At 35.6% G+C, this 12,013-nt stretch overlaps 1 protein-coding gene across 1 annotated transcript in view; it reads right to left on the reverse strand.

Annotated features, from left to right (window-relative positions):
* SEMA3C (sema domain, immunoglobulin domain (Ig), short basic domain, secreted, (semaphorin) 3C) overlaps positions 1–12,013 on the reverse strand; it is a gene marked incomplete at its 3' end in the record, with an annotated part of 92,125 nt that overhangs the window by 22,681 nt on the left and 57,431 nt on the right. The window contains exons 2-3 of the mRNA XM_010159273.1: positions 6,678–6,838; positions 4,204–4,266 (exon numbers count right to left, since the gene is read on the reverse strand). Coding sequence (XP_010157575.1) covers positions 4,204–4,266; positions 6,678–6,838 — 224 coding nt within the window. The remainder of the gene's footprint in view (positions 1–4,203; positions 4,267–6,677; positions 6,839–12,013) is intronic.

Consider the following 12,013-nt stretch of genomic DNA (forward strand, 5'->3'; position numbering starts at 1 on the left):
CATCTGAAAACTAGTGCATACTTGTAGGTAGTTCAGAGTTCACAGATGGAGTTTCTCTACAGGGAATGCCTTATGTGCTGAGTTAAGTGTCAGCTCTAGGTGTATCAAAAAATCCTTTAAGCCTGTCAAAATATATTGTTTCTCTAAAGCTGAGAACTTTTCTTAAATGTTTCCATTTTCTCATATCCAGCTATCTTATTTTGGCTCAAAGATGGCTTTAGTAATGTCTTGCTATCAAAATCGTGTTTTTTCTCAGCAGTACTACCAATCCATATTAAAAAAAGAAGAAGGACATGTGAAGGTATACCACTAGCTTATATATGCCAGAGTGCAAACTCATACTTTCTTTTCTTATTGTTTGCAGAACACTTCTCTAGAAGACTCCTAGGTAAAGGATTACATGCTGAGAAATCTCAGAATGGAAGTCTTCAACGATCAAGACCAAGGAACATTATCTACATGAAAAGTACTGGAATCTGGCACTTGCTACTCTGCTACAGCACCATGCCATGTACTTTCCAAAGTGTCTGTGTCAAGATCAGAGGGGTGGATAGATGAATGTCGCTTTTCTTTAGGACAGCCTTCTGGGGTAGCCAGACACATATTGTGTCTTCATGTCTCTTCAGTGATGATTTACAGACAAGTAACACAAATTAGTGCAATACCAACATTCTCTCTCATATTTTAGTGCTGTCCATCAGGAAGACCATTCTGTGATCTTCTCTGAGCCTTTGTTCATCTCTCCGTTGCTGAACCACTGAACTCCATTTGCAATTTGCTACATGATTAATCTGGGTACTGTACTGTGACTCCACAACACAATAAAGGAAGAAATGGTTATTTCAGAACATGTTCTGAAGGACTGCCACCCAATTTTTTTTAGTTTAGGCTGCAATTTATTTCCCTTCACTTGATACTGGATCACTTTGTGCTTTTAAATCAGTCTGGTCTGAGGTGACATGAGATAATTGTCTTTAGGATGGATAAACATCCAAAAGAAGTGGCTAAGCTGCAGACATTCACATACTACCCGTGCTTCCCTTGAAGCTGATGCTAAAACTCAGTAGAAGTGTCTGGGGAACTGCCTTACTACAGACATCTGAAAATCAGACATCTATGCTCTAGAATCTCATCATAATAAATGGAGAGAAGTAGATGTCACACTAACATAAGCATTCAGGTTAGCCTGGTGAACATACACTTTTGAAGTGACAATTTCTTTTCATTAACAAAAGAGGCAGTCAACAAATTCAGACACCAATGTTTGTCTAATGGTATGGCAAATTAAGCTCCTCCCTGAGTCTCCTTGGAAAAGGATTCACTGATTGCATGAAGTCCTTTACTGGCTGCTCTAAGTCCATCTACTCCTCTTTCATTGTGTGATAATCACGATTCTCTGACAGGCCAAATGTTATCATGCATTCATGTTTTTTATTTATTTTGAAATTGTTATTTTTTTCTGAATTTATTCTCTGCTTCTCCCGTTACCATAACTGAAACTCACATGAATTCTATTAAAATTAAATGGATTTAAATTGAAAGTGGGGAGATTTAGATTAGATATCAGAAAGAAGTTCTTCACGGAGAGGGTGGTGAGGCACTGGGACTGGTTGCCCAGAGTAGGGCTGGATACCCCATCCCTGGCCTTCTTCAGGGCCAGGCTGGATGTGGCTTTGAGCAACCTGGTCTAGTGGAAGGTGTCCCTGCCCATGGCAGGGGTTTGGAACTAGATGATCTTTAAGGTCTCTTACAACCCAAACCATTCTGTGATTCTAAGAAAATAGAACTATACTTTTTAAGTGCAAAGTGTGATTTTGCATTGTGTTCTCTTTTTCTCATTATTTCAGTGAGCTTTCACTAAGACACATCATTGATTTTAGTGGGAGCAGCAGCTGCCCTTCAGGATCCTCTTTTTTTCTTTCTTTCTTTTAGACTCTTGAGGACAAATACTAAGAAACTTAATATAAACTTCTATTTTTGGAACTTTTTTCTTCTGCATTGCACAGCTGGTATTAAAACAATCAGTTAAAGGTGATACGGATGGACATTTTTAATTAGCTTTGTTACAGGATATTAGCTGTACCTACAATTAAACTGTTGTAGAAACAGAAGTTCTACCCAGAAATCTGTCCACTAATGCTGCACCATTTCGGTACTTTTATATGATTAAAAGCTAGGAAAGTTTCACCACTAAACATCCAAGATTAAAATTCTCTGGAAAGTCCAGTACTTAAGAGTGTCTCAGGTTTTTTTCCCATGGATCACATATTGTACATACTACTTTGTGCTTAGAGTATCATCTACGTTTTTCCTTTTTTCACCTTAGACAAGTGTCATCATATGCTGGAAACATGACTAAGGCTAATGAACTTCGTATTTCAAAGAAAAAAATTCCTTAATCAGTCAATCACAAGTTGATTATGCAGTTGACGTAGTAAATAGGGTCAACATTAATCACCATTAACAAAGCCATATGTTTTATATTCACATTTAATGCACCTTAACAGGCCAATGTCTGTAGAATTTACTGCATGCTGCAGTAACAGAACGATGTAAAGATATATAGAAAAATAGCATATGAAGTAGGAAAACCCTGTTTTTCACTACCATTGCTATCAGGAAAGAAAGCAGATAAGCTGCCATACAAACCATATTATAGTTATTCATAACGAATCACTTTATTGCTCTGCACCAATATAGTGAATTACTCTCCACAGTTTTGAAAAAGCAGTATTACAGCAACACTCCAGTAGGTCAACCTCCTGGCTTCCTTACATTCATCAGCATTTGCAATAGATTTTCAAAATAAAGCCCACACATATTTTTCTTACAAAATGGACTCAAGTGAATTACAGTAACATTGCAGCAATTGAATTGCATGTCATCTGTAGGCTTAGTTAACAATATAAAATATGAAGCAAAAATGAATAGAAATATTAGGCATGATATAGAGACCTTAGAAATAAATAACAGTTTATATACTAAAATCAGTAGATTTTTGCATTAATTCTATTGTTTTTGAAATTAAAAGCAATATTTATATACACCTGCTTATGTCTGTCAATCACTTCATTAATTATCATACTATCATAGGGATTGTATTCCAAAGATGACAATACCTAATCTGAGGCTACCAATTTCCATAGATTTTTTTATTTTGCTCAAATAAAAATATGAGCAAAATTTCATTGTTTTTTCTTAAAAATTTAGTAGTTAGAAATTGCAATTTTCTATATCAGATTAGATTCTAAATTCTAATACTAAAATACGAGTTGGAAACCAGCTATATCTAAAGAGCTAAAACAAAAACCAGTATAAAGATCTTTAGGTATTACTGAGCTAGCAAAAAGTAAAAAGGTAACTGAATAGAATTGAAATGTGACTTTCTGTTTCTTGTTTTATAAATTAGCTGCTTCCATTAATAAAATCTAGGCACATACAGGCTGTAAATTCAACTTCAGAGAGATAACAATAGTCATATACAACTCTGCCAAAGATGGGGTCTACTGTATTGTACCACTCACTAGGTCTTTCAAAATCCCTCATTTCTGTCTAGTATCTATAAAGAGTTTATAGGGCAATTGACAGCTTATTTGGGTCTTTTTGGAAGGTCTCTGCATTTAGATGGGAGAATAAACAGCTGGGGTGCAAAATGACTCAATGTAACTGCTCCTCGGGTTGTGTTTCCCAGAATTCCAGAGACCCTCTTTACCTTTACATCTTTCTAAGAAAGCATACTAGTTTCCAGATACTTATTTGGGCATTGTTTTGTGGAAGTAATGGAAAGAGGTGTTTGGGTTGAATATGGGATCTTCAGGCTGCAGACAGTGGGTAGTGCCTGTCTGTACAGTCTGTTCCTAGGGCGAGTAGAGAGCCAGAGCACTTCCCCACGTAGAACAGGCTGTTCGGCATCATCCCCAGGACATATCTGGAAAAGTGCTGTTACCTGGTTTGACTAGTAACAAGTAAAAAAGGCAAGGAAGTGGACAATGCATATCTTTTTCCATCTGTCAAAGTATGAAGGTGCATTCTATTTACATAGCCTGTTTTTTTTCTAATTTCATGTTATCGTTTGGCCTGCAGAACATTTGAAAAGCAAAACAAATACTTCTTTCATTTTGTTTTTGGCTGCACTCAAGGTGCTCTTACTTTATTGCCAAGTACGTAATTTGTGTATGTGTGTGCATGTGGATTATAACTTACTGTAGGATCTTTGCCAGCCATTTTGCACTCTTCAACCTTGTTTGCTGATGCTGGCCAGAGAATCTGAAAGGAAAGAAATATATTTTAAGTAACATATTTATTACGTAATTTATTTTTTAATGACAACCAAAAAACATTTCACTGCCTAACTTAGTAAAAATTTAACAATTTGCTATCTTTTACACCTTAATTATAAGGATTTTTATTGATAAATGAAAACAACTTTCTGTCTAGCATGAAGTAAACAAATGAAGGCCCAGGTCTTCGGCTGATATAAATGAATCTCATTAAATATTTTTAAGATAAGTTAATCAATTTGCTTCAATTTCTTTTTTGTAAATAAGAGAAATTTTTGTCATCATTGTCTAAATTATTGTTCATTGTTACTCTTCTGCTTTTACTGAACTTCTAGCAATTGTTCACACTAGAAACCAGAAGACTAAAATATTGAAAGAAGTGTTCTTGTAAAAATTTTTTGGTTTGAACAGTGAAGATTTGGATATCATATGATAAAATCTACTTAAAATCTTAAGATTTCAGGCTGATTTCCTCAGTTCTTTCCAAGATGTCCTGCATTACAAGAAGTTTTCTGACAAACACCTCAATGTTTGAATGTTGATCTGTTCTGTACTCAAACTCTAAATTATTTGAGATTCTTTCATTATTTATTTTGATTTTGAAATAGAAAAGACATCCATTGAAATCTCTCCCTAGAAATGTAGTAGGTAACAGAACCTGATAACATCTAGCCTCAGGATAACATAAATTAAAAGATATCTGTGTATATATATAAATACATATAAATATACAGTTGTATGCATATGTATATAGGGTTTCTATAGAGGCATAAGATTAGCCAATTGAATCTGTAATAAAAATAAATAAACAAATGAAAGCAAGTGTGGAGTTGCAGAGATTAATTCTGAGCCTAACTGCATGATCACGTTCACTGCCAGAAAATTTCAGGTGTCTTTGTTTTCTGTTGATTTTTTAATTCTTGGGGCTTTTTTCAGGCCTATATAGACTGTTGAAATGCCTCATAGCTTTATGCTGCAGACTATATTTCATGCAAGAGAGGCCTTCCTATCTACCCAAACTCTGCACAGCACTAAGCGCGACCTGCTCAGGGAAGGCTGAAGCACACCATGTGGGAGCACAGCAGCTCCCAGAGAAGGGTGGCAGATCACTGGTGAGATGGGAATTACCAAAAAGGTCACACGAGCCACTTCAGAGAAGGCAGTCCCATTTCAGAGGAAGATTTCTGTACCATTAGAAAGGAAGGATGCCTTCACTCCATCACACGAGGCATTTAATTTACACATGTAAGTTGGAGTTAGCCTCCCAGACTCCCAGCACAATCAATTCAGGTAGACAGGCATGTCCAGAGGGTGATTCAGAGCAAAGCCTAATTTAAGTGCTCTTAATCACCCTCCAGCAGGGCCTCTCTCTTCTGACACATTAAAAGCCTGGCCTCTTATGGAAGGCATTTAACTTTGCTGCTGCAAGCTGGGTATCTCTGCCTCTCCATACTGCCGAGGTAAAGCCCACAGATTAAAGGATCAGATGGATCTGTTAGAACAAGGGCTATACAGTACACTTTAAGGCCCTGTTGTAGCTGTAATAATCTAAAGATAGGCAAGGCAAAGTCTGTAGAGAGGTAGTATTTTAACAGGCTTCTGGGCACACAAGTACTTCTGCAGGCCACCTATTTTAAGAGCAGAGAACCTGTATTCGAATTGGCTCTGGAAACAAAAGAGGAATTTGTGAAAGTGGTTTAAACATTTGATAAATCGATTCTTTTCATATAGAGGCTGCCTACCACAGTTTGGGGAAGTGGGACACGAAGAGTCCTTAGAAAATGGCATCTTGATAAGTGAGAGAAGAAGACACCAAAGAGGTGGCGTCAAGCAGGAGATGAAGGTCATAGTGTCCAAAAAATCCCCAAACAGGAGGTGTCTCATCTACCCAACTGATGGGCAAGGGCTGACACAGACATAACAAAAGATTGGAAAATAGTTCAGTGATTATGGTTCAAAGTACAAACCAAAAATAAATATAGCAGAAGGTTAAAGGCAACTCTGTCTCTGTTGCCTTTTTTCCCTATGGCCTGAAAATGACCACATATATCTTACTCTTCCTAAGAGGCTTCTTCTAAAACTGCACCTCTGAATTATCTTAAATCTTGTAGAGGAGTGGAAACCATCAACCCAGACAAATTTTCCTTATGAGGACAAGCCATTCTGAACATCACTTCAAAACAAATAAACAGGTCAGTTTTTAAACAGTGTTTGAGAAGCAACCATCTTAATAGTGTGCTCATCTTGTATTAAACATAAACCAAGGAATAACAGTTCAGTAAGGTGCGTGCCTGGACTTCTGCCTTCTGCAAAATAATGAAATACACATTTTTTAAAATAAAATAAAAGACATATAGTAAAGCAACCTTGGCTTCTCAATATAAATCTTGAACTTACACTCAGAGGGTCCTGGCTTATATTATTAATATTCAAAGACAGAATATGATCTTTGCTGCCCACGTAGATCCGATCCTGATCTTCATCCATTAATAATATCCTGTAATCCAGGGGACTGTGGGATATTCTGTGATATTCAGAGGTCTTAGTTTCTTGCAGCTCTGAAATAGTAAAGACAACAATTTAGTAAAGTGGTTCAGTTGCTTTTCTCAATTCACAACTACATTCTTTTCTAAATAAAGGCATCTTTGAAAACAAGTGGGGTCAATAAGAGAAGAAAAACCCTCATCAGACTCTTGGTAATAATGTCATTCTTGAGTTAAACCAAATTTTACTTTCCCAGTTTGAATGTGCTTTTTTAATACATTAAGTAGCTAGACATACATCATAAAAATCAGGCATTACTGTTATTCATTCATCTAATTAATTCTTATTTTAATGGATATGATTATTTACAGCTTTGGCTTTTAAAGAAGATCATATATTAAATTAATTACTGTGTTCAATACATTTTGAAGTTTATGACAGCAGAAAAGCCACACGATCAATGAAAAATATGTAAGATCAGTTTACATTCTTTTCCAACAGGGGTTTCACTAAGAATAATTTTCTTATCATTTTCAAGGTCAATATTTTTTTTAGTTCTTCATCACCATTCACAGCTTATTTAAAATAAAAAAGAATATGTATTCAGTCATACCTAAATGTATTCATTTTTTCAGTTGTTCATTTATGGGATTTGGATCAAACTATTAAAACTGTAGAACTATCTCTTTCTTTTTTTTTACCCACATAAAACTTTCTTCAATTTTTCTGAAGTGAAAAACTTCCTTTGATCTCAGTAATGCAGGATCAGGCCTGTTAGAGGAATAGCACGAGCATCTGCAATGTAAGTATTACTTGCTGTCCCTGAGAAAGGTAATTTTTCCTGTCTTTGCTTGGCCAATATATTTTTATGCCCACTTAGATTATTTTTCTTTTCAGTAACAACAGAAGGGATATTTCTCAAGAGCTGAGAATGGAAAACCAAAACTTTATTAATCAATTTCTTCTTATTCAAAAAATTAACACGTAACTATGCTTTCTTACCTCATGAGCATTTTTACTGGATTGTGTGCACTTTGACTCTAAAAGGGTGGCAAATATACAGTACATACAAAAATGAAGCCCTCCTATAATATTTATTCATAAATCTAAAAAATGAGTCCACATCCCTTTTGCAAACTGTTTGTCTGGGGCAATATGGCTGATCACTGTTTCTAAAGCCTAGTTTTTTGCTAAAAGCAAAGTTTTTGCTCAGTATTTCCCTATAGAAAACAGTAGATGTCTTATCCAAAATTAAGCACATCTAAGCCTTTTAGATGACTAGATTAACATGGGCTAATGATATTTTGGAGAAGAGAATGCTCAAAAAAAAAAAAAAAAGAAAAAATTTTGGATATTTACTCTTTTCAAAGAAAGAGAAGTGCCTTTTGTTCTTTATGCACTTTCTGTAAAACACATATTTAGCTGGAAGCATAATTTTTTTCTTTGAAAAGTACTTGGAGAGCAATTTTTGTCAAGCTGTAGACAACAAACAGGTAAAGGCTGCAATCTTAGGACTTATACCTGTCTGCTAGAGATCATATAATTTGCTTTGATAAATATGATACATAGCTCCACCTAATCTATATCATGATTATTAAATATTTTCATAGGAAGATAAAAAAATATTCAGTTACTGAAAGATACAATGTTTTGATTCACTTATTTGTGTGATAGCCTTCAGGAACAAAGGGTTGCCTACATGCATTTATTATGGTAATATTAAGAAAAAAGAGCAACAAATAGTGTATGTATTTCATATGTCCCTCAACAAAAGGTAAACATACAATCAAAATTTACAGTCTGCACCTAAAAACTTAAACAATACTCAGTAAATGTATATGAAAATTGTCCACATAATTTTCAGAAGTCTTTCAGTGATTGAAAAATCAATTGCTTTATTTAAAAAAAATCTTCCTGTAAGCTTTTAGCTGGGATTTTCAAAGGCATAAGTGCCATTAAAATGCAGTCCCTTTGCCCTCTCTGAAATGCTCAAACTGACCTTTCATAACAAGCCTGAGAATCTAGAGCTCATCTCTTTTCCTGGTGGCCTTATTAACTTTACTGTAATATCTGGCAGCTGTAAGGTGAAACTTAACCTTCTCGTAACTGTATATTTGATATCCTAGGAAAGCATATATAACCTGGGAGAGGCAGCAGTTTCCTGCACAACACTGGGTAAATGTGAGCACAGTGGTTCCACAATATAATGCCCCTCCTTGTTGCTTCAGGACTGACAATGACTGACAAAGAGTAAGCCATGATTGACATAAAAGATGATCAAGATCATGATGATTGTTTGTAAGCAAAAGACAAAAATAAAGATACTTGATTTTCATGACTTTCATTTATTAAAATCCACTATTTTCCAGGATTTTTAACCTCTTTGCAATGGCATTATTCTTTCTAAGTCACCTGAAGGGTAATCCATCTCCATCAAGTTGCTGCTGAGAAGAATACCTTATGACATGCCACTAGGCTATGGGAACGCAACACCATTCATAAGAGGGAAGGAAGACCTTGAAACAAATACTCTCATATGGATTTATTAGTCTTATTTCTTTCAGTGCTGAAGCTTACAGCTTAGTAGCCTCTTAGGGCTATGCAGAGGGAATTTACAATTTATCAAATTTCCTTTTCATTTAACAAAATTTACCCTACAATCACCCAAGAAAATTTGATTTTTTAAAGATTTACTGTCTGAGTGTTGTGACTTGGAAAGAGCGGTGGCTAAAAAAGATGCTTTCCATCTCCAAAAGTTTTTGTAAAGAAATAATGTAAACATTTACTGACCTTCAAAGCAACTTCTATTCCATAGTTTTGGGATTTAGCCAAACATTCAAGACAGTAAACCCTGTATGGAGAATTATGTTGCAGACAACCCTCTGTGAATATTAACAATTTTGTTTGACAATAATAATAAAAAATGTTTATATATATATTTCATACGCAAATAACTGTCATCCTTAAAGATACAAGAATAATCTTTGTTCGCCCTTTTTTCGTCAGTCAGGGAATTTAGTTCTGGCTTTCTTCAATGATAAAGCCTATACCAACTTGATTCCTAGTGACAGAAACCTGATCTTAGAGGACAGGCTATACAGCTCTTGTCTCTTTTAATGAAAACCAAAAGCTTCAGTGACCTGTCTCCCCAGAACTATTATTATTATTGAACTAAGTATTTTGGAGTTCCCAGTGACGGGGAGTCTCTGTACACAGTGTACAGCTTACTGACAATTTGGCAGTTTAACACCTACTCTCTAGTTATCCTTCTAATTCACCACAAAAGTTTATGCAAGTATTATTTTTTAAAAAGTTTTGTTCTTGCAGGAGAAACAACCAAATATTTGTTCCATATCCATCATTAACGTCAAAAAGCCTTTGTAATACTCGAAACTCATTGTGTTGGCCAGAACAAAACAAATTACAGCTATTAGAGTCTTGAAATCCAGGAAGGTGGAGACATCTCTCGTGCTGACAAACACAGCCTGATATACCCAAACTGTCCAACCTGCATATAGGTATATGAGCGAGATCCACTCATCAGGTTGTCCTCTGAACATATTATTTAGTCACTCAACATCAGCCTTTCGTCACTCTTTAATTCAAATTTCATAATGTGGAAAACACAGCCTGACTTTTCCAACATAAGGGATATAATAATTCCCATTATGTAAGATAAGACCCTAATATAAATGACTTCCTCTGTAGATATCTTATACTAATATAGAAGTTTGATATGTATGTTAATGAAACTAATATAATTTTTAGCAGGACCTCCTCAAAACAAGATTACTCCCTATTTCAGACCCACATAATCACTTGTTACAAAAACGTTCAATATAATCAAGAAATTATATTTCAGAGTTTGGTAAGATACAGCTGTGGTGTGCAAGCATCCCCAGCTGAAGTTCAAAGCAGTGAGTTTATCCACAGATAAGCTGTGGATAAACTATGATACGTGAAAGAGTACACGCATTTGTCTCTGCTCTATACCATCCCTGAGTTTCCAGTCTGGCAGAGCTTCTTTGAGCAAATCTAGGATGCTCTGTCAAGCTTTTAATTTAGGATCCCCTGGGGTAAAGTACAAGAAATAAGATGTTTTCTTTCTCTTTCCTGCTGGCATAAGGATTCAGTCTCAGAAGGTTGTTTATGGGGATGTTCAGAGCAGAGGCAGAGATTTGGTTTATGTGCCTCAAAAAAAGCAGGGAGTAGAGCACAGCAGTCCAGTTTCACAGGCAGCACCACAGTGAAGGGGAGAAAGAAACATCTCTTTCCAGAAAGACGGGCTGCATCTCCCCAGGGAACCTCTGCTGCCCAAACTGGCATGGATTTTACGTAGCCTTAGTGATTTGGAATTCAGCAATACAATGTTGCTGTTTTTCACTCCCTCATGTGGCATGGAGTCCAGAAACAACAGGCCATGTGTACAACTAGCACTAGGCTTGACAATATTAGCTCTACTTAAGGAGACCGTAAGACACTCTTAAGCCTCATTAAACCTACAGTTTCTGCCAACAAATATGCCAGCCCATGCCAAATGTGAAACTGCAGTGTAAAATCTCACATTCTAGGAACTGGAAGGAAATCAGTTTTCTTCCCTTACCGCCCACCCTCCCACTCTCTCCACGCCCCCCCAAATAAATATCTAAATAGAATGATGGTTTTGTTTATAGCATCAAATGGAAATGGCACACTTTTACCCACGGGACACTTCTGAACAGGTGAAAAAAATGATTTGCACGTATACATTCATACAGACACTGTACATAATATTGCTAGCATTGAAAGGAATGGTTATATATTTAAAAAAATGTGAGTGGAAGCAGAGGTATCTGAAAAATTACAAAAAATGTTTTATTTACTTCAAATATTTTCCTTTCTCCTTGGTATTGATGAATTGCTTTCTGCCTTATTATTAGAAAGAACTAGAAAATATCTAGTTGAAAGACACTGGAATTAATAAGAACCTAATAATTTAAATTATTGTTTTCTTGGCCTTTTTTCTGATTTTTTAGTGTAAAGATATGGAAGAAATAAATGTATTATTTTTATAGTTTACATTGTACAGTGGAAAAAAGTATGCTATTTACAATATTGCTTTTCAACTATGTGAGGACACAGTGTGACTATTTGTTTAATTTTATGTATGGAAAGAGAAAAGGAACTATTTCCTTTCAAAACTTCAGAACGAGTCACCTTTGCACTGCTGATATTCTCTTTCTTTGAAGAAACCTGTATTGATTCCTTGT

The sequence above is a fragment of the Eurypyga helias genome, unplaced genomic scaffold (assembly GCF_000690775.1).
Source record: "Eurypyga helias isolate BGI_N326 unplaced genomic scaffold, ASM69077v1 scaffold15059, whole genome shotgun sequence".
Lineage (NCBI taxonomy): Eukaryota > Metazoa > Chordata > Aves > Eurypygiformes > Eurypygidae > Eurypyga > Eurypyga helias.